This window comes from Haematobia irritans, chromosome 1, assembly GCF_050003625.1.
Source record: "Haematobia irritans isolate KBUSLIRL chromosome 1, ASM5000362v1, whole genome shotgun sequence".
Taxonomy (NCBI): domain Eukaryota; kingdom Metazoa; phylum Arthropoda; class Insecta; order Diptera; family Muscidae; genus Haematobia; species Haematobia irritans.
In genome coordinates, this window is record NC_134397.1 from 72,244,449 (window position 1) to 72,269,050 (window position 24,602).

The window sequence follows — 24,602 nt, forward strand, 5'->3', positions numbered from 1 at the left end:
TGTATTGTATACACATGAGAGTAACTCTATGTTGTGGCTCTCTCACGCTAAGATAAAACCAGTATTTTTGATATATTAAGTAAAGTTTCATTAATTTTATGAAACCGTCCCTAAATATTATTAAAAATTGATAATTTCATAACAAGTATTTACGAAAACAATATATTATGTAGGTGTACACATTTTTTATGAAAAAGTCCGTAAATTTATAAAAATGTACAAATTTATGTACAAATAAATATTTTATTTTTTTGTGTGTATTCAACAAATCAAATATTATTGATGTGTGCACTCATTTACGAAACTTGATCGATATGACCCGTCTTCCAACTTGACCTGCCTGCAAAACAAAAAACGAGATTTCTTGATGATAGCGCTGTAGCGTTATTATAACAGACAGACAGACGGACATTGTTATATAATGTTAGAACATTTCACTGATCGAGAATATATGGTAGGTTATGTTAGGTTAGGTTATGTGGCAGCCCAATGTATCAGGCTCACTTAGACTATTCAGTCCATTGTGATACCACAGTGGTGAACTTCTCTCTTATCACTTAGTGCTGCCCGATTCCATGTGAAGCTCAATGACAAGGGACCTCCTTTTTATAGCCGAGTCCGAACGGCGTTCCACATTCCTGTGAAACCACTTAGAGAAGCTTTGAAACCCTCAGAAATGTCACCAGCATTACTGAGGTGGGATAATCCACCGCTGAAAAACGTTTTGGTGTTCGGTCGTAGCAGGAATCGAACCCACGACCTTGTGTGTGCAAGGCGGGCATGCTAACCATTGCACCACGGTATATACTTTATATAGTCGAAAATTTCGATATTTTGACAGACGAAATGAAAAACTTATTACACTGAAAAAAAAGCATACCCGGTTCCAAAGATTTTGTCTTTACTTTAAAAATTTTGGTATTGATTGCGAGCCAAAGAAGCGGAGAATACAAGTAAGGATACTTTCAAGACACAATTCTCTTTTAAATTCGGGTTTTGTGTACTTGCTTCTAGGAAACAAATTTTAATTTTTCGCTTTTCACCTTTTTTTCTTCATATGCTATCAAAGTCCTTTAAAAACGAAATAAAGACAACTTTATTTTCCAAATTCAGACTCGACTTCTAGTAGAAACATGCTATGTTTCAAGTAAAAAACGTCTTTAAAATAAAGTGTTGAAAAACATGAATTGAACGATTTTTTGCTTTGTAGTCAAGATGCAAAAAGACAACAAATTTAAAGACAATTTCATTAAATTTAAAGATTTTTTCTGAATTATTAAAGTCAAGTTGACCTTAGCCCAAACATTTTTTCTTTCATGTTATGATATCCATTTTTAAATCAAATCAATTAATTATAAGGACAATACGACTTCATTGAAAAGTTTATCGACTTTTTGGAAAAGGAAATAAACTTTATACTAGAGAAATGTGTCTTCTATGCTAAGCAAAATTTGCATTCGTTTTTTAAAGACATGAAATCTTTGACCTCACGACAATATTTTTTTCAGTGTATATCCTCATCACCAATCTATGCTAGTGGGTATAAACATAATAAAGCATCTTCGTGTACTATTCCGTATATACCCAACTGTACGATTTTATAAATAAACCACAACTAATATTATTTTATTTTACTTTATTAATTAATAATATCAAATTATTAGTTAGGTAATGGAAGCTATAGCTACATACACCCAAACGAAATTTTAGCCAAGCGAAATTCCTTTTTAACGTAAAGTACTTAAATTGATGACGAACTATTCAACGATTGTTTTAATACTTTTTATACCCTCCACCATAGGATGGGGGTATATTAACTTTGTCATTCCCTTTGTAACACATCGAAATATTGCTCTAAGACCCGGAGTGGATCTAAGCATGTCCATCCGTCCGTCTGTTGAAATCACGCCACTTTTACCCGATCCGTCTGAAATTTGGTACATGGTGTTAGTATATGGTCTCTAACAACCATGGAGAAATTGGTCCACATCGGTCCTTAATTATATATAGCCCCCATATAAACCGATCCCCAGATTTTACCTCCGGAGCTCCTTGGAAGAGAAAAATTCACCCGATCCGGTTGAAAGTTGGTACGTGGTATTAGTATATGGTCTCTCACAACCATGTAAAAATTGGTCCATATCGGTCTTAATTATCTATAACCACCATATAAACTGATCCCCAGATTTGACCTCCGCAAAATTCATCTGATTCGGTTGAAATTTGGTACGTGGTGAAATTTGGTATATTGCGCTAGTACACGCAAAGAAAAAAAACTTTTGGAAAACGTGTACCGAAAACGTTTTTCTTTTGTTAGAGTTTTTTGAATTGATTCGAAAATTTTAAACTTTTATCACCAAAAAAATTCGTTTGCTACAAAATTTTTATTTTTTCAATAAAAAAAGTCCTTTTTGAAACAACAACACAGTCCATTTCGTTTATATCAAACACTGTTCTTTTCTGACTTTAGGTCTTTAATAAGACACATTTTACAGTTCAAAAATTAATATACTAAAATGTAATGTTGAACATTTTTTCTTCCGAACATATCTGGAATATATGTAAAAAAAAAAAAAAACAAAAAAAACTTTGGTCGATGCAGGGATCGAACCCACGACCCTTGACATGCAAGTCGGACGTAGCAACCACTGCTCCACGGTGCCAAACTAAATGTTTGTTTCTGTTAAATAAACTTTATTCGGTTCGTGGGCGCCGCAAGCTATGCAATATAAATATAACTTATATGGATAATTATCTATTGATGACCATAACAGGTACATAGCTCAGTGGTTAGTGTGTTGGCTTACAAAGTGCATGGTCTGCGGTTCGATTCTCCATCCAGGCGAAAGGTAAAAAAAAATTTGAAAATTTATAAAATCGTATAATTTCTTCCACATTGTTGGTATTACAGGAAAAGGTGTTAAGAACTAAAAAAACTCGTGGATGTGAGAAAGATGTGAGGGAAAGTGCAATTAGCAAGAAAACAATGTTTTTTTTTTAATTAGGCTTTATGAAATTATTTTTACATCGTGGAAAAGAATAAACGGTTATCACAAAAAGTATATACTTTTCTTCCAAATACTCTTCCTTACAGCGAAAAGCAAATGAGAAACGAACTTTGTTTGTCTAAAATTTCGTTTGGGAGGAAAGAATTATTTTTTTGTGTGTATATGGCCGCTAACAACCATGCCAAAATTGGTCCATATCGGTCTATACATATAGCCAATCCCTAAAAATAATCTACCAAAATTTTATTACTATAGAAAATTTTGTCAAAATTTTATTTCTATTGAAAATTTTGTCAAAATTTTATTACTATACAAATTTTTTTTCAAAATTGTATTTCTATAGAAATTTTTTTCAAAATTGTATTTCTATTGAAAATTTTGTCAAACAGAATTATATACGTATTTAATCGGCCTTTGTTTTTTGTTTAATATATACCCCGTATGGACTAACTTACAATTGAGAAGACGGTGTTAAGAAATTTTAAGATACCTTGACATCGGCAAGTGTTACCGCAACCCAAGTCATTCGATTGTGGATGCCAGTCTTTAGTAGAAGTTTCTATTCAATCCATGGTGGAGGGTACATAAGATTCGGCCTGGCCGAACTTACGGCCGTATATACTTGTTATTTTTGGGAGCCACCGTGGTGCAATGGTTAGCATGCCCGCCTTGCATACACAAGCTCGTGGGTTCGATTCCTGCTACGACCGAACACCAAATAGGTTTTCAGCGGTGGATTATCCCACCTCAGTAATGCTGGTGACATTTCTGAGGGTTTCAAAGCTTCTCTAAGTGGTTTCACCACAATGTGGAACGCCGTTCGGACTCGGCTATAAAAAGGAGGTCCCTTGTCATTGAGCTTAATATGGAATCGGGCAGCACTCAGTGATAAGAGAGAAGTTCACCAATGTGGGTTCACCAATGTGGTATCACAATGGTGAACCCATGTGGCAGCCTGATACATCGGGCTGCCACATAACCTAACCGAACCTAACCTAACCTACTTGTTATTTGCTGTTAAAGAAAAAATTTATCGTCAAAATAAAATTTTGGTTGTCTAAAATTACGCTTCTGAGGCAAGAAACCTCTTCTTTCAGTGTAGACATTAAGCTTACCTAAGCACTACCTATTATTTTTTCCTCACTTTACAGGACAAAAAAATCTTCATGGAGAAATTTATGATTTATGATTATTCAAATTGATTGTGAAAATCGAATTATTGAGCAAGATAATTCAGTGCCCACTGTGTTATAACAATTAAAATTTATTGATGTGTGCAGTCAACTGATTGAGTTTTGGGTAAGCAAATGATATAGTTATATTAAAATTTAAACATAATAAAACCATCTTCATATATTTTACCCTATACAAGTTAAGATTTGGAAATGAAAAGTATATGCTTATATTATTATCTATGGTAAATATAATAATAACATCTTCATACATCCCATAGTGCAATTGTATCTAAACCAATAACTGCATAAAAATACTTCTACCTATTGTTGTTTTTCTTCACTTTAGATGACAAAAAAATCAAACCCAAATTCTGGCTTTAAATAATCCATTATGAATGATTATTAAAATACGTCGCGAATTGATTGTGGAAAACAAATAGTTGGACATGCCAAAGCAATGTCCACTGTATTATAATAATTAAATTTTGTTGATGTGTGCAGTCAATTTATTATGTTTATACTTATATCAGAATCTAAATAGAGTAAATCCATACAATATACACCCCATTGTGCAATTCTATATAAAATCAAACAACTACATACAACTACTACTACCTATTGTTTATTTTCTTCACTTTGCGTAAAAAATTAAAATTTAAACAAACCATTTTGAAGGAATCTGCTGCAACCCAGCCATCCAGATACCCAAGAAGGTGTGTTACAAATTGCGGTCGTTCGTGCTGCCCGATCGTGTGATTTAGGGCCCACGTCCGTTAAGTAGCTTGCAGATATCTCCAAATAGAGAGGAATAAGTTTGATATCCGTGTGCGTGTGGATTGGCGTGTCGGAATATTTATGGAACAAATAAAATACAAGCACACACCTTTGGCTTTCTTTTTTGTTTCTTCAATGTTTACACTACACACTTTTCTTTTGCCTCAAAGTTGCACGAAAGCATGAACTTTGTGCGATTTTCGCCAATATCATAATACTCAATGCGAATTGGAAAAAGTTTAGGAAGATTTGTACACTCAACTTGCAAGAATTTCACACCAACAGGTACTTTATGCAATGGGAGATTTTTTTTTGATTTTCTTCACAACAAAACTACTGTTTATATGGTAGGTGTAGCGGTTAATAAAATATATATTTTTTTGTTATAATAATAATAATTAGTAAATTATACGAATGATATATAATTTTTGGTAGCCCCAAAAGATTTTTGCCAACAATGAAATTTTATTTTCTTCATGTGTGGCAAGATGCCGGTCTTATACCGCTCTCTGATATATGACTTGGGGTGTGTACGCGAGATCGTTATTTCATCCGTCTGGATCAAAAAAAAAAAACGAAATGTACCAAAATTATGCAATATTTTGTTTTTATGGCCTTTTCGCAAATGATTTGTTTATTTATTTGGTTTTGGCTGGCAATGGATTGGTTCATACACGGTCGCTGATTTGATTTTATGATAGAAAATTAAGGTGGGATCATTCACAGTGCTATAACAAAATTTGAAAACTTTTTTCTTCTTCTTAAGAACCGGCATTTGTTTTTTTTTTTTTGGCAAATGATTAAAATCTATTAACACTTGCTAACATTTGATTGAAATATCAGAAATTTTCTATTCGTTGTTGATATTTTGTTGTGGGTGCGAATTTTTGCAACACAATTTTTCGATGTTTTGTTTTTTTTTTTTTTTTTTTTAAATTCAGCACGCGACAGACGACATGATCTCTTTTCATCAGCTTTTAAAATTCATTTTGTTTTTCGTTTTTTTGTTTTGCCATATTTTTAAACGTTTTCACATTCATGCTATACACGATAAAACCGAAATAACGAAACAATTGGCCAGAAATCAGACGTTTACATGCGATCGCCTTTAATTGAAAACTGAAATGATTAACATTGACAGTGAACACAATGGCAGCGATGCCACCAGAGACTAAGAGCTCCGTGGTGCAGTGAATATCCCCGAAAGGCAGATGCTATACGCCGAGATGGTAACAAAGAGCCAAGATGATAGTAATGTTTACAGTGCACAGTGTGATCATGATATTGCATTTATATATCACCATAAAAACCGGGTCCATATCCAATTTTCGTAAATTTCGAAATCGTTTAAACTATTTTAAATTTTTTTCAAAGTCAATTTAGATTGATTTTGGCCAAAATGGTTCATATCCAATTTTCGTAAATTTCGAAATCGTTTAAACTATTTTAGATTTTTTTTTTCAAAATCAAGTTAGATTGATTTTGGCAAAAATGGTATAGGAATTGCGATGCGAACAAAAAGTCCACTTTAAATTATTTTCAACTGTCGACTATTCGAATTATGTAAAAGTCGACTTTTACTATACACAGAAAAAAATTTCACGAAAATTTTTCCAATTAAAATCTTAATTGAGTTTTATATTATATTCAATTAAAAATTTAATTGAATCAACAAGTTTTTTAATTGAAATAAAAATCAATCACACAAATTAATAGTATCAATTAATTTTTTAATTGGATCAATTAATTTTTTAATTGACTGCCAATTAATTTTTTAATTGATACTATCATTTCTGTGATTGAAGACATTTCAATTAAAAAATTAATTGGATCAATTAATTTCATGATTGAATCAGAATTTTTTTTTGTGTGTAAGACTTTTTTAAAAGTCCACTTTCCCATTTCCATCCATTTTGTGGAGCTATTGTGGGGCAGTTATAGGAGGCTTCGTTGACGTTGTTACAAATAACAATTCCGCTATGCAGTGTGACCCATTAGTAGCAAATTTGCCATTTTTTCATGTGATCAAACAATCGTGCCACTTTTTACATTTTTCTGCCACCTTTTAGCATTCTTTTGCCACTTTTCATTTCATGAACAGTCGAATTAGTATCTTTTTTCAAATTTGCTTACTTTCCAAGTCGATTTTGTACTTTTGCAATTTTAAACAAGTATATACGGCAGGGAGCTACCGTGGTGCAATGGTTAGCATGCCCGTCTTACATACACAAAGTCGTGGGTTCGATTCCTGCTTCGACCGAACACCAAAAAGTTTTTCAGCGGTGGATTATCCCACCTCAGTAATGCTGGTGACATTTCTGAGGGTTTCAAAGCTTCTCTAAGTGGTTTCACTCCAATATGGAACGCCGTTCGGTCTCGGCTATAAAAATGAGGTCCGTAAGTTCGGCCAGGCCGAAGCTTATGTACCCTCCACCATGGATTGCGTAGAAACTTCTACTGAAAACTGTCATCCACAATCGAATTACTTGGGTTGTGGTAACACTTGCCAATGTCAAGGTATCTTAAAACTTCCTAACACCGTCTTCTAAATTGCAAGGTAGTCCATACGTGTAAAACTAAAAAAGGCCGAATAAATACGTATATAATTAAGTTTGACAAAATTTTTTATAGAAATAAAATTTTGACAAAAGATTCTATGGAAATAAAATTTTGACAAAATTTTCTATAGAAATAAAATTTTGACAAAATTTTCTTTAGAAATAAAATTTTGACAAAATTTTCTATAGAAATAAAATTTTGACAAAATTTTCTATAGAAATAAAATGTTGACAAAATTTTCTACAGAAATAAAATTTTGACAAAATTTTCTATAGAAATAAAATTTTGACAAAATTTTCTATAGAAATAAAATTTTGACAAAATTTTCTATGGAAATAAAATTTTGACAAAATTTTCTATAGAAATAAAATCTTGATAGAATTTTCTATAGAAATAAAATTTGGACAACATTTTTTATAGAAATAAAATTTTGACAAAATTTTCTATGGAAATAAAATTTTGACAAAATTTTCTATAGAAATAAAATCTTGATAGAATTTTCTATAGAAATAAAATTTTGACAAAATTTTCTATAGAAATAAAATTTTGACAAAATTTTCTATGGAAATAAAATTTTGACAAAATTTTCTATAGAAATAAAATCTTGATAGAATTTTCTATAGAAATAAAATTTGGACAACATTTTTTATAGAAATAAAATTTTGACAAACTTTTCTATGGAAATAAAATTTTGACAAAATTTTCTATAGAAATAAAATCTTGATAGAATTTTCTATAGAAATAAAATTTGGACAACATTTTTTATAGCAAAAAAATTTCGACAAAATTTTCTATAGAAATAAAATTTCGACAAACTTTTCAATAGAATTAAAATTTTGACAACATTCTCTATAGAAATAAAAATTTGACAAAATTTTCTATAGAAATAAAATTTTGGTAGATTATTTTTGGCTCGAGTGGAAACCATGATTATGAACCGATATGGACCAATTTTTGTGTGATTGGGGATCGGCTATATATAACTATAAACCGATATGAACCAATTTTGGCATGGATATTAGCGGCCATATACTAACACCACGTTCCAAATTTCAACCGGATCGGATGAATTTTGCTTCTCGAAGAAGCTCCTGAGTTCAAATCTGGGGATCGGTTTATATGGGGGCTATATATAAGTATGGACCGATATGGACCAATTTTTTTGCGTGGTTTTTAGAGACCATATACTAACACCACGTTCCAAATTTCAACCGGATCGGATGAATTTTGCTTCTCAAAGAGGCTCCTGAGTTCAAATCTGGGGATCGGTTTATATGGGGGCTGTATATAATTATAGACCGATATGAACGAATGTTTGCATGGTTGTTAGAGACCATATACTGATACCATGTACCAAATTTTAGCCGGATCGGATGAAATTTGCTTCTCTTAGATGATCCGCAAACCAAATCTCTGGATCGGTTTATATGGGGGCTATATATAATTATGGACCGATATGGACCAATTTTTGCATGGTTGTTAGAGATCATATACAAACACCATGTACCTAATTTCAGCCAGATCGGATGAAATATGCTTCTCTTAGAGGCTCCGCAAGCCAAATCGGAGGGTCCGTTTATATGGGGGCTATACGTAAAAGTGGACCGATATGGCCCATTTGCAATACCATCCGACCTACATCAATAACAACTACTTGTGCCAAGTTTAAAGTTGATAGCTTGTTTCGTTCGGAAGGTAGCGTGATTTCAACAGACGGACGGACGGACGGACGGATATACTTAGATCGACTCGGAATTTCACCACGACCGAGAATATATACATTTTATGGGATCTTAGAGCAATATTTCGATGTGTTACAAACGGAATGACAAAGTTAATATACCCCTCATCCTATGGTGGAGGGTATAAAAAGTCGACTAATAATTTGGTGACTTTTGACATTTTAGGAATTTTTAAGACTATCCGACTTTTGGCCATGGCAGTCCTCATCATGGCTTACTGCCGTTGTTGAAAATAAAAATTCGGCCAAACAATGATACCTTTGCGACTCTTTAGTTGAAAATTTGCCACATTTTTCATGCGATCAAAATGTGGTGCTACTAAATGACACCCTTTTTTAATTTTTGTGCCACCTTTTCCTATTGTTTTTCCACTTTTCTTTTAATGCCATTTTTTCGATTTTTTCCAAATTTGGAAAGGTCTATATTCCCACTTTTTTAAATGTTAACAGTCAATTTCATATTTCTCCTTTTTTGAAAAGTCGACTTATAATTTTGTGACTTCCAACCTTTTTTATGAACTTGTGGTGAGATTTGCGGCAGTCATGGATCATGGATTACTGCCGTTGTTGAAAATAAAAATTCGACCAATCCATTTGACCTTTGTAACCTTAGTAGAAAATTTGCCACATTTTTCATACTATCAAACTGTTGTGCCACTTACATGTTTTTGTTACTTTTTACACATTTGTGCCACCTTTTAATTTTGTTTTGCCACTTTTTGACTTTTTATTAAATTTGGAAAGGTCTACTTTCCTACTTTTTTGAATTGTAAAAAAAGTTGATTTTGTACTTTTGCAATTTTATGTTACAGAAGTCGACTTATAATTCGTTGACCTTGGAATTTTTGAATGAATTTTTAGCCACAAAAAGAACTGCATCATATTCCCATTTCAATACAAATTCGACTTTTACATTAAAGTTGTATTAGTCGGCTTTAGTCACTATAAAAATTCGATTCTGAGCAACAACAAAAGTTGGGTTGAAGACTTGATTCGATTTTCAAAAATATTAAAGGCACCAAAAAGTCGACTTCGATTTTTTGTTCTAAAAATTGTCGACTATATTTCTCTATTTTATATCCATAATTATATTGAAAGGAGAAATTTTTGTGGTAGAATCAAAAATCGACTATTATTGGACTCTTTATGAATTTCTTTGAAGCGATTTAAAACTTTTTTTCCAAATTTGCGGGATTTTGTATTTTGAAGAAAACGTAGACTTTTTGGGCTTATAGAAAAATCGAACTTATAAATCGCGACTTCCTTCAATTTAAAGTAAATTTTTCGATATGGTGTTCGAAAAATATCCTCCTTCCACGATTAAAAAAGTAGACTTTTTGGGCTTATAGAAAAAATCGAATTTGGCAATCGCGACCCCTTTAAATTTAAAGTCAATTTTTCAATATGGCGTTGCAAAATTTTCCTCGCTAAAAAATTGTGTAATAGAATTTATAGTTTACAAACAAACACTCTTCCACTTTTTTTGACTTTTAAATCTCTATAGTTGACTCTGTGTTATATATGACGAATGATGTTTTTTGTGCTAATTATGAGAAGTTTCAACAAAGTGTTCTCATCCTATTCCCAATCATTGGAAAATCCAACTTTCTAATTTTCTTTAAAAAAAAAATCATAATGATGGCCTTCTAAATCACTGTATAACGAAGGCGTCAACGCCAATCTACAACAAGTTGTGGGAAGCATTGAGCACCATTCTGAAGAAGACTCCTTGTGGCTGAACAACATAAAATGTTGCACGACAAAATTGTAAACGATAAGATGGTAGCAGCAGCAACAGCACATTCTACCTTACCCATAGCCGAAAACAGCCAAATGCACTAGCTGCTGGCCTCATGAAGATCACCATTACTCTTCCTGAAACAGTGCAGAGAGAGAGAAAAAGCAAAAATCAAAAACATATAAAACGATCAACGACTCCACAGTCATTGTAAACGATTGTGTGTAAATGAATGCAGCGTGGTCAACAAAAAACGCCAAAGAATGGAACTAGCAAACATTCACTCATATACCGACAACTATCGGTAATTGAAGGCAACATACCAGCAACAACAAATAAACCAAAAAAAAAAAAACAAAAATTAAGAGGATCTTCACAAGCCAAAAGACAAAATGTAACAACCATGCATGTATGCTTGTTGCCTCATTCATATTTACAGAGCATGTATCTCATGACCATGTAAGTGTGGTGTCTCTCTCAGGCCTAATATGTATGAATGTTTATATTTGTGTGTGTTGTACTCGTAAAAGTTCACATATGAGATGATTTCTTCGACAATAATGATGATGACGACAGCGACGGTGACGTAAATAATGATGACCATTTTGCTCATGATCACTTTGCCAAAACTGCCGGCTTTTTGCTGTATCGTATATTTATTGTTGTTGTTGTAGACGTGTAGTAGAGTTGAATGACAATCAGGAATATTAAGTCGTCGGCGATGATGATGCCGACAACGACGACGACTACATCAAGAATGATGAGAACAACAGTGTGCATACAAACGAATCAGTTAGACGAGAATGCATTAACATTCGACTAAACATACCCATTATACAGTTAAGACTCGAAGAACGTTGATGAAGACTCGAGTACCCAATTGAATGTGATTTGTATTTATGTGAGTGAAATATCAATTATACGTTAGGGCATTTATTTTGGGGTATCTTTGATAAAGAATTTTCTTATTAGATTTGGTAAATATTTGATAGAGATGTTAATTTTTTTAACCTTCCTCCTAAATTGAATATTTATAAGCCGATAGCTCTTGTGGCTATCCAGTAAAAAAGTGTCGCCAAAAAAATAATGAAAAATTTCTTTTCGGATCTGGAAGTCCTATTTATGAGAAGAATTGGCGCAGAAGCGATGAACTTAACATGGGCTTGTCATAGGACGGATATCCACCATTTCAGTAGCCGTTGCACTGAATTTGCACCAGTTCTTAAGGTGTGATGCGAATTCAGTGTTTTGGATGTGAATTAAAAAGGGTGGTATTTTGACAAATAAATAAAATTACAAAAAATTTATGATTTTTAATGCATTCCTACGCTTGTCTGGAACGTTTGACATCAAATATTTTCAAAAACTCGCAAGTTTTCTAGAATGGATTTAACATTTTTTTCGGCAAAAATTAAATAATTTGTATCATTTTATTAATTCTTAATCTGTTTTTAACCTATTTGAAACAAAAAAATTTACATTTTCCATTAAAATTATGAAAAAAGCGAGTTATAAAAAATGGACTCAAATGAACTTTCTGTATGTTGGAATACAGTTAAAATAAATAACATCTTTGAGCGAACGTTTTTGGAAATGCTTTTAAATTGTGCCTTTAGAAGTACTTCCAATTTTTTTGCTGGGTAGTGCTTTAATGTTTATTATAGTTTTTAGAATTGTAATAAATAAATAAAATAAATAATATTTATATACGACCAAAGTTATACCCTCCACAGATGGCGACCGCAAGGCATCATATGCACGGTGCCACAGTTGATAGAATTGTACCAAAAATGGTAGAGTTTTTACTGTTAGGTAGATTATCAGAATTCTTGATGGTTTGGTAGATTTTGCAAATTATTACTTTCCAACTAACAGCTACTTCACAAATTTTCTATAGAAATAAAATTAAAAAAAAAATAGAAATAAAATTCAAAAAAAAAAAAATATTCCATATAAATAAAATTTAGATAAAATTTTCCATAGAAAAAAAATTGACAAAATTTTCTATTAAAGTAAAATTTTGACAAAATTTTCTATAGAAATAAAATTTTGACAAAATTTTCTATAGAAATAAAATTTTGACAAAATTTTCTATAGAAATAAAATTTTGACAAAATTTCCTATAGAAATTTTGACAAAATTTTTAATAGAAACAAAATTTTGATGAAATTTTCCATAGAAATACATTTTTGAGAAAATTTTCTATAGAAATTTTGACAAAATTTTATAATAGAAAAAAAAATGTTGACAAAATTTTCTATAGAAACAAAATTTTAACAAAATTTTCTAAAGAAATACAATTTTGAGAACATTTTTTATAGAAATAAAATTTTGACAAGATTTTCTATAGAAATAAAATTTTGACAAAATTTTCTATGGAAATTAATTTTTGAGAAAATTTTCTATAGAAATAAAATTTTGACAAAATTTTCAATAGAAATAAAATTTTGACAAAATTTTCTATAGAAATAAAATTTTGACAAAATTTTCTATAGAAATAAAATTTTGACAAAATTTTCTATAGAAACAAAATTTTGACAAAATTTTCTATAGAAACAAAATTTTGACAAAATTTTCTATAGAAACAAAATTTTGAGAAAAATTTTAATAGAAATAAAATTTTGAGAAAATGTTTTTATAGAAATAAAATTTTGACAAAATTTTCTATAAAATAAAATTTTAACAAAAGTTTCTATAGAAATAAAATTTTGACAAAAAATATAATAGAAAAAAAATGTTGACAAAATTTTCTATAGAAACAAAATTTTAACAAAATTTTCTAAAGAAATAAAATTTTGAGAACATTTTTTATAGAAATAAAATTTTGATAAAATTTACTATAAAAATGAAATGTTGACAAAATTTTCTATAGAAATGAAATTTTGACAAAATTTTCTATAGGAATGAAATGTTGACAAAATTTTCTATAAAATAAAATTTTAACAAAAGTTTCTATAGAAATAAAATTTTGACAAAAAATGTCAATAGTTGTATTAAGCTTGAGATCTTAGTTTTCCTTTATTTATTTTTAATCCATAAAGGAAAACTAAGATCTCAAGCTTAATAAAACTATTAATATTTATTAAAAGAAAAAGATCGAATAAAACACCAAAAAAAAACAAAATTTTTGACTACATATTAGTTTTCCTTTATTTATTTTTAATCCGTAAAGGAAAACTAAGATCTCAAGCTTAATAAAACTATTAATATTTATTAAAAGAAAAAGATCGAATAAAACACAAAAAAAAAACAAAATTTTTGACTGCATATTCTGTAGAAAAAATTTTTCAAAATTTTCTAAGAAATAAAATTTTGCAAAATTTTCTAAGAAATAAAATTTTCCAAAATCATATCTCTCTCTCTCTCCAAAATTTTGGTAGATTATTTTGGGCCTGCTTAAAATTGTCTTCTGAATTTTTAAATTAGTCCATATGGAGTGGAGCTTATGGATATGGAGCTTAAAACAGGCAAGTACGGCCATTGTCTTCTGAATTTTTAAGTTAGTCCATATGGAGTGGAGCTTATGGATATGGAGCTTAAAACAAGCAACTACGGCCGAATCCTATGTACCCTCTACCATGGATTCCGTACAAAGCTCTACTAACGACTATCATTCACATTTAGTATCTAAAATAGGGAGCCACCGTGGTGCAATGGTCGTGGGTTCGATTCCTGCTTCGACCGAACCAAAAAGTTTTTCAACCTCAATATAGCTGGTGACATTTCTGAGGGTTTCAAAGCTTCTCTAAGTGGTTTCACTGCAATGTGGAACGCCGTACGGACTCGGCTATAAAAAGGAGGTCCCTTGTCATTGAGCTTAACATGGAATCGAGCAGCACTCAGGGATAAGAGAGAAGTTCACCAATGTGGCATCACAATGGACTGAATAGTCTAGTGAGCCTGATACATTGGGCTGTCACTTAACCTAACCTAACCTAGTACCTAAAAAAACTTAATGTGATTTAGTTAAAAAAAATATCTTACGTTTCTTTCGTTAAATTTATTAAAACTAAATTTAATGCATTTTATTTTTGTATTATAATTTGATCCATTGTAGAATACAAAAACTTTATCTTAAATTCCATACCTACCTATAGCTTTTCTCAGAAGTTTTTAATTTCGTTTCATGCACTTCCTCTCTATGGAATGACAATTTAACATACAAGTGTTGCTGTATATCGCAGTAGCAGCCGCAGCAGCTGCAGAACACCATTGCAGCATTATAACAGAAATTCAATCTACTGCGGATACTTAAGTCTAGTAAAAGAATAAAAACATATCGGCGTCATGTAAAACATCATTAAATGTCTGATTGGTTAACATGAGATTTTAAGAAGAAAAATTACAGTGGAGCAATTTAGTATGAAAATTAAAAAAAAAATATATATTTTAAGAATTTTTATTTCTCTATGGGAATTTTTAATATTCGATGGTATAATATATCTTGGTACATTTTTATCTACTATGTACGATATTACACCTTCAAATAAAAGAAAAACATATGCACTAACTTATAATACCCTGTTCCACAGTGTGGAGCAGGGTATAAAAATAGCTAAAAGTGACAATAAATCATAGGCGCCAAATCATGACCATTTGACCCATGCAATAGTTTATAAATATTTGAGACATACTTGGGATAAGTAAAATTGCATTGCATTGGGAAAAATTTGCAAATAATAATAATAATGTTTTCTTAAATAAAAATATATTTACATTAAATAAAAATATATTTCCATTATTCTAAGCCTTCTATTGTAACGTCTTAGTTATTGACCATGATCTATGGTTTTTGTCGAGCCTTGAAATATCCATAAATAACAAAAGTCATTTTATAAGAGGGAGAGTGAACAAAGGCCTCTCCTTTGCTGTTAATTTTTTTTTTTTTGTTCAATTTCCAATAACTTATGTCAAGACAAAAAGCCACCACAATTTAATGCAAAATATTCCTGCCTTATTGTTTTTCTTTTTGCATAAAAATAAAGAAAAAATTACACAAAAGAATTCTTACAAAAATCGTGCGCTTCTTCATTGTTTAGAGCTCATCTGATTGGAAGAGAACCGGCATGGAACGTTCAATGCACTTGTCATACTTTAAACTTTTGTTATTTAATGGTCACCGTCGTGGCCAATTGAAGGAGTTACAAAAAAAAAACTACATACAAAAAACAAAAACATCGACACCAGTTTTTGAAGCATTATCGAGTTATTCCTCTACACTTGAAGCAAGTAATGGAGAATGATAACATTTGCCATTGCTTGCAAATGTGTTTAGCCTAATGAAGGATATGCTAAGCAAGAAGACAACACTAAAGTGTAGAATTGTGTGGATTGCTTACATCTGTTGCTATGTTGCATTTCCTCGCAGGAATTTTACTATATATTCGGAATTAAATGCGAGTCTTGTCTGTCCCAAGAACACATTTTTAAGAGCCTTTTACAGCCTTTTATTTTTTGACAGCAACTACAACTTTATACCACTTTTACCCGACACTGTACTGCATTGCCATCGTCTCCATCTGTACCACGTACTTGTGCATTGCATTGGAACTTTTAAAAATGGTTCATTCGACAAACGATCATTGAAATTCCATCGTAAAGTGTCTTAAGAATTGGAGGCGTTTTGGTATCTTCCTTTTTTTAAGCACCTCCTTTGCAATGAATTCATGACTTCATGGCAAATTTATCGTTGTGAAAGTATTAACTGTTATTTTCGAGGGACAATAAAATCGGTGCTTGTATAAAATTTACCGTTTTTGATGTTAAAAAAAACAACAAAAACATGTACTCTGGTTGTTCTTTGATGCTCCTCATTGATTTATGGCTTACTTTTTTATTATGCGAGTGTTTGCCTTTTATGGAGCTGGGAAGAACCAGTTTCATGTGAAACAAAACATTTTAATTGCGAAACAACATGAATGCATGCAATCGTTACATTGAAACACTAACCCAGTCAAGGAGATGAGCAAAAATTTATTGAAAATTGGAACGAAATTTGTAAGCCAAATGAAAAGGACATGATTTTCAACCTGTTGCATCAATGATTTCATGATATCAATTAATCATACAAATTTAAACAATTTTTTTGCGCCATCATTTAATTGGAAACAATAGTTGAATGATGTAAAAAAAAATTTCTATAGAAATAAAAATTTGACAAAATTTTTATGGAAATAAAATTTTGACAAAACTTTCTATATACATAAAATTTTGATAAAATTATTTATAGAAGAACAAATTTGAGATAATTTTCTATAGACATAAAATTTTGAGAAAATTTTCTATAAAACTAAAATTTTGACAAAATTTTCTATAGAAACAAAATTTTGAGGAAATTTTCAATAGAAACAAAATTTTGAGGAAATTTTCTATAGAAATAAAATTTTGCCAAAATTTTCTATAGAAATAAAATTTTCTAAAGAAATAACATTTTAACAAAATTTGTCTATTGAAATAAAATTTTGACAAAATATTCTATACAAATAAAATTTTGACAAATTTTCTATCGAAATAAAATTTTGACAAAATTTTCTGTAGAAATAAAATTTTGACAAAATTTGTCTATTGAAATAAAATTTTGACAACATTTTCTATAGAAATAAAATTTTGACAAATTTTCTATAGAAATAAAATTTTGACAAAATTTTATATAGATATAAACTTTTGAAAAAATTTTCTACAGATATAAAATGTTGACAAAAATTTCTATAAAAATAAAATTGTGACAAAATTTTCTATAGAAATAAAATTTTAACAAAATTTTCTATAGATATAACATGTTGACAAAATTTTCTATAGAAACAAAATTTTGAGGAAATTTTCTATAGAAATAAACTCAAAATTTTCTATAGAAATAAAATCTTGACGAAATTTTCTATAGAAACAAAATTTTAACACAATTTTGGCAAAATTTTCTATAAAATTTTGACAAAATTTTTCTGTTGAAATAAAATTTTGACAAAATTTTCTATAGAAATAAAATTTTGACAAAATTTTCTATAGAAATAAAATTTTGACAAAATTTTCTATAGAAATAAAATTTTGACAAAATTTTCTATAGAAATAAAATTTTTACAAAATTTTCAATAGAAATAAAATTTTGACAAATATTTTTATAGAAATAAAATCTTGACAAAATTTATATAGAAATAAAATTTTTTCGTTTTGTTTGTTATTATTTGGCTTCTCTACAATCGTTATTGTTTTTTTTTGATCTCAGCTTAAAGCCATGCATTGACTAAACTACAAGTGTAGCTTAACCAACAGAGGAAATGTATGCTTGTCAAATTTATTTGGGCAAAATTTTCTATAGAATACAAATTTGAGAAAATTTTCTACAGAAATAAAATTTTGACAAAAATTTTTTGTTGAAATAAAATTTTCACAAAATTTTCTATAGAAATAAAATTTTAACAAAATTTTCTATAGAAATAAAATTTTGACAAAATTTTCTATCGAAATAAAATTTTGGCAAATTTTCTATAGAAATAAAATTTTGACAAGATTTTCTTTCGAAATAAAATTTTGACAAATTTTCTATAGAAATAAAATTTTGACAAAATTTTATTTAGATATAAAATGTTGACAAAAATTTCTAAAAAAATAAAATTGTGACAAAATTTTCTATAGAAATACAAATTTTTGGAAAATTTTCTATAAAATTTTGACAAAATTTTTCTGTTGAAATAAATTTTTGACAAAATTTTCTATAGAAATAAAATTTTGACAAAATTTTCTATAGAAATAAAATTTTGACAAAATTTTCTATAGAAATAAAATTTTGACAAAATTTTCTATAGAAATAAAACTTTGACAAAATTTTCTATAGAAATGAAATTTTGACAAAATTTTCTATAGAAATAAAATTTTGACAAAATTTTTTATAGAAATAAAATCTTGACAAAATTTTCTATAGAAACAAATTTTGACAAAATTTTATATAGATATAAAATTTTAACAAAGTTTTTTCAGAAATAAAATTTTCATAAAATTTTCTATAGAAATAAAATTTTGACAAAATTTTCTATAGAAATAAAATGTTGACAAAATTTGTCTATAAAAAAAATTTTTTTGACAAAATTTTCTATAGAAATAAAATTTTGCCAAAATTTTCTATAGAAATAAAATTTTCTACAGAAATAACATTTTGACAAATTTGTCTATTGAAATAAAATTTTGACAAAATTTTCTATAGAAATAAAATTTTTCCAAAATTTCCTATGGAAATAAAATTTTGTACAGAAATAACATTTTGACAAAATTTGCCTATTGAAATAAAATTTTGAAAAATTTTATATAGATATAACATTTTGACAAAATTTTCTATAGAAGCAAACTCTTGACAATATTTTCTGTAGCAATAAAATATCTATAGAAATAAAATTTTGAAAAATTTTCTATAGAAATAAAATTTTGATAAAATTTTCTAAAGAGTACAAATTTGAGAAAATTTTCTACAGAATTAAATTTTTCCAAAATTTTCTATAGAAATAAAATTTTGACAAAATGTTCTATAGAAATAAAATTTTGACAAAATTTTCTATAGAAATTCAAATTTGAGACAATTTTCTACAGAAATAAAATTTTGACAAAATTTTTTATAGAAGCAAACTCTTGACAAAATTTTCTGTAGGAATAACATTTTGAAAAAAGGCCAATAGAAATAAATTTTGAAAAATTTTCTATAGAAATAAAATTTTGATAAAATTTTATATAGAGATACAAATTTGAGAAAATTTTCTACAGAAATAAAATTTTGCCAAAATTTTTCTGTTGAAAAAAAATTTTTTCTATAGAAATATAATTTTGACAACATTTTCTATAGAAATAAAATTTTGACAAAATTTTCTATAGAAATAAAATTTTGACAAAATTTTCTATAGAAATAAAATTTTGACAAAATTTTCTATAGAAATAAAATTTTGACAAAATTTTCTATAGAAATAAAATTTTGACAAAATTTTCTATAGAAATAAAATTTTGACAAAATTTTCTATAGAAATAAAATTTTGACAAATTGTAACAAAGTTTTTGACAGAAATAAAATTTTCATAAAATTTTCTATAGAAATAAAATTTTGACAAAATTTTCTACAGAAATAAAAGTTTGACAAAATTTGTCTATTAAAAAAAAATTTTGACAAAATTTTCTATAGAAATAAAATTTTGACAAAATTCTATATAAATATAAAATTTTGACAAAATTTCATATAAATATAAAACTTTGACAAAATATTCAACAGAAATCTACTTTGAAAAAATTTGTCTATGGATATAAAATTTTGACAAAATTATCTACAGAAATAAAGTTTTGACAAAATTTTATATAGATATAAAATTTAAAAAAAATTTTCGACAGAAATCAAATTTTGACAAAATTTGTCTATAGAAATAAAATTTTGACAAAATTTTCTGCAGAAATAAAATGTTGACACCATTTTCTACGGAAATAAAATTTTGACAAAATTTGTCTAAAATTTTCTGTAGAAATAAAATTTTTACAAAATTGTATATATATTTAATTTTTTGGCAATATTTTTTATAGCAATAAAATTTTGGCAAAATTTTCTATAGCAATAAAATTTTGACAAAATTTTCTATAGCAATAAAATCTTCACAAAATTTTATAATTTTGAAAAATTTTCTACAGAAATAAAATTTTGACAAAATTTGTCTAGTAAAATAAAATGTTCACAAAATTTTGTGTAGAAATAAAATGTTGACAAAATTTTCTTTGGAAATAAAATGTATCCTCTCTCAGCAATGCTAGCGAAATTTCTGAGTGTTTCTCTAGGTGGTTTCACTGTAATGTGAAGCACCGTTCGACCTTGGATATAAGAAGATAGTCCCTTAATAACGAGCTTAGCATGGAATCTGGAAACACACAGTGATAATAGAAAATTTCACCGTCACTATGGACTGCCTTAGAAATCGGGCTGTAACTATTATTAACCTAAGCCAACGTTGGTACAAAATTCATTCAAAGAATTTTGGAGAACACTTTGCAGGTCTTGGTTATATCCTCTCCGATGGGTTTTGCATTCGTCCTAACCCTCCCAAGACCTAGTGGTACTTTCTGTGTTAAACACCTTCCTCTAGGATTTTGTCAATTTTGTTGGCCTAATTTTCAGGATTCCGTTCTTGTCTTATTGTTAAAATTAAACTTACCAAGATTTAGGATTATTCAATAAAACTCTCTTTCTTACCTGAAAAGTGAATAAAAAATAAAGGTGAGAACAAATATATACACGAAAGTAATATTAAATATTTAAATCTATTTTCTGACCTGCATGAGAGGTTCAACATTTCTCAATTACTATAATTTTACAGTAATTGTATTCAAATGCTTTACACTATGGATAATTTTGAAAATGCGCCAATTTTGCAAAAGTTCACACAACTCTCTGATTAAAAACTATTACAAGTTGAACCCCATACTGGTCCAAGGTGTTGCGGATGTAGGAATTAATGGTCAATTAATTTTAGAAGTCATAACCCCTTGCCATATAACAGCAGGCCACAATAAACCACCATCGTTATGTACCAAGTATCAACTAATGAATGGTTAAACATTGAAAAATGATTGGCTAAATATAAAAATGCGAGAGATTTTTAGATATGATCGAATAGTCAGATAATGCATAGGGGTTTTATGATTGAGGCTAAACAAAAATATGTGCTATTAATTTGTTATAATGTTTGCAACAGTGTCAGATATTAAAAAAATAATAATAAAGGGTGGTTAAAATGTCAAGGGCCGATGTTGATTTTGAATAAAACACAAACTATTTAGGAAATTATTGTAATTTTATTATGATATATTGGTATTACTCAATTATGTATAAAACAAAATATCGGTCAAATGGGCGCCGCGACCTCGGTGGCACACCTTCAAATTTTCGATGACTCTGAGGCATAATGGAGGTTCTATGCCGTTAATGTGTCGAATTATCTCATCCTTTAGCTCTTGAATTGTTGCTGGCTTATCGACGTACACCTTTTCTTTCAAATAACCCCAAAGAAAAAAGTCCAACGGTGTCAAATCACATGATCTTGGCGGCCAATTGACATCGCCATTACGTGAGATAACAAGGCCATTGAATTTGTTGCGCAAAAGAGCCATTGTTTCGTTAGCTGTGTGGCAAGTGGCACCGTCCTGCTGAAACCACATATCGTCCACATCCATATCTTCCAATTCGGGCCATAAAAAGTTCATTATCATCTCACGATAGCGAACACCATTCACAGTAACTGCCTGACCGGCCTCATTTTGGAAAAAATACGGCCCGATGATGCCGCCAGCCCATAAACCGCACCAAACAGTCACTCTTTGTGGGTGCATTGGTTTTTCAACAATCACTCTTGGATTCTCATTTGCCTAAATGTGGCAATTCTGTTTATTGAGGAATCCACTGAGGTGAAAATGTGCCTCATCACTGAAGATGATTTTCTTCGAAAATTGATCATCCACTGTTGCCATTTCTTGGAACCATTCTGCCCATTCATGACGTCCATGGTTCAAATTGAGTAAGTCTGAAATAGAGAAATGTCAAATAAAATTCGGAAAAAATAACTTGGCGTTTAGGTGTGGTTCACATTCAACATCGGCCCTTACAATTTAACCACCCTTTATTTTGGCCCCACGAATTCTTTCTTGTCCTTGTCCCTGCAAGGGCCTTAGTGGCATTTGTTAATTCGGAGATCTAGATGTGCGAACTGCAGATTGAAGGCTCAGGTTTGCAGTTCTTAACAAATGTCTTTGTAGTTCATCTGTAGGACAAAGATTCACTATTATTATAGTTTTTCCACAATAAATCTACAAGAATTTGGGCATCTGAACAGTCCATCTACAGTTCACACACACTGAACTCTTAGTGTCTGAACTGTAGACCAAAGTTGAAATTGTTGGGCCCACTCTGATGCGAATTCTTCGTTCCTGCAAACATCTTAGTGGCATTCCTTAAGTCTCAGTGTACTAATTGCAGATCGAAGTCTCGATTTTTAAGTTGTTAACAAATATTTCTGTAGTTGATACGTAGAACAAAGGTTCACTGTCCTTATAGTGTTTCCCCAAGAAATCTGCAAGAAGTTGGACGCCTTAACAGTCCATCTACAGTTCACACACTGAGTTCTCATTATAGATCAAAATCTGAGAGAGATCTGAGATTGCTGATAAATTTCTCAGTATTTTATCTATAGATCAAAGTTTTGGAATTAAGAACTAAATAGCAGTATTTAAACTGTTTTCAGTGATGGTTACGAAAAGTTAATTTAAACAAGTATATACGGCCGTAAGTTCGGCCAGGCCAAAGCTTACGTACCCTCCACCATGGATTGCGTAGAAACTTCTACTGAAGCCGATGGCAAGGTATCTTAAAACTTTCTAACAACGTAATATATACCACAAAGTCCATACGTGGTATATATTAAACTACAATAGGGCCGATTAAATACGTATATAATTAAGTTAGAAACTTTTCTATAGAAATAAAATTTTGACAACATTTTCTATAGAAGTAAAATTTTGACAAAATTTTCTATAGAAATAAAATTTGGAAAAATTTTTCTATAGAAATAAAATTTTGACAAAATTTTCTATAGAAATACAATTTTGACAAAAATTTCTATAGAAATAAAATTTTGACAAAATTTTCAATAGCAATAACATTTTGACAATGTTTTCTGTAAAAATAAAATTTTGGTAGATTATTTTTGGCTCGAGTGGCAACCATGGTTATGAACCGATATGGACCAATTTTTGTGTGATTGGGATCGGCTATATATAACTATAGACCGATATGGACCAATTTTGGCATGGTTATTAGTGGCCTTATACTAACACCACGTTGCAAATTTCAACCGGATCGGATGAATTTTGTTCCTCCGGAGATCAAATCTGGGGAACGGTTTATGTGGGGGCTATATATAATTATGGACCGATATGGACCAATTCTTGTGTGTTTGTTAGAGACCACATTCTAACACCATGTTCCAAACATCAACCGGATCGGATGAATTTTGCTCCTCCAAGAGGATTCGGAGGACAAATCTGGGAATCGATTTATATGGGGGGATTTTATATATAATTATGGACCGATATGGACCAATTTGTGCATGGTCATTAGAGAACATATACCAACACCATGTACCAAATTTCAGCCGAATCGGATGAAATTTGCTTTTCTTAGAGGCTCCGCAAGCCAAATCGGGGGATCGGTTTATATGGGGGCTATATATAATTATGGACCGATGTGGACCAATTTTTGCATGGTTGTTAGAGACCATATACTAACACCATGTACCAAATTTCAGCCGGATCGGATTAAATTTGGTTCTCCTTGAGGCTCCGCAAGCCAAATCGGGGGATCGGTTTATATGGGGGCTATATGTATTTATGGACCGATTTGGACCAATTTTTGCATGGTTCTTAGAGACTATATACTAACACCATGTACCAAATTTCAGCCGGATCGGATGAAATTTGCTTCTCTTAGAGCAATCGCAAGCCAAATTTGGGGGTCCGTTTATATGGGGGCTATACGTAAAAGTGGACGGATATGGCCCATTTGCAATACCGTCCGACCTACATTAATAACACCTACTTGTGCC

The 24,602-nt window shown here is 30.0% G+C and overlaps 1 protein-coding gene across 4 annotated transcripts in view; it reads right to left on the minus strand.

The window, feature by feature from the left end:
* AdamTS-A (ADAM metallopeptidase with thrombospondin type 1 motif A) overlaps window positions 1-24,602 on the minus strand; it is a 432,888-nt gene that overhangs the window by 146,473 nt on the left and 261,813 nt on the right. The window contains exon 1 of one of the 4 annotated variants that reach the window (XM_075290740.1): window positions 4,849-5,213. The exons of the other annotated variants lie outside the window; for them this stretch is intronic. Coding sequence (XP_075146855.1) covers window positions 4,849-4,851 — 3 coding nt within the window. The 5' untranslated portion in view covers window positions 4,852-5,213. Of the gene's footprint in view, window positions 1-4,848; window positions 5,214-24,602 lie in introns of those variants that run through there. 4 annotated transcript variants of the gene reach the window in all.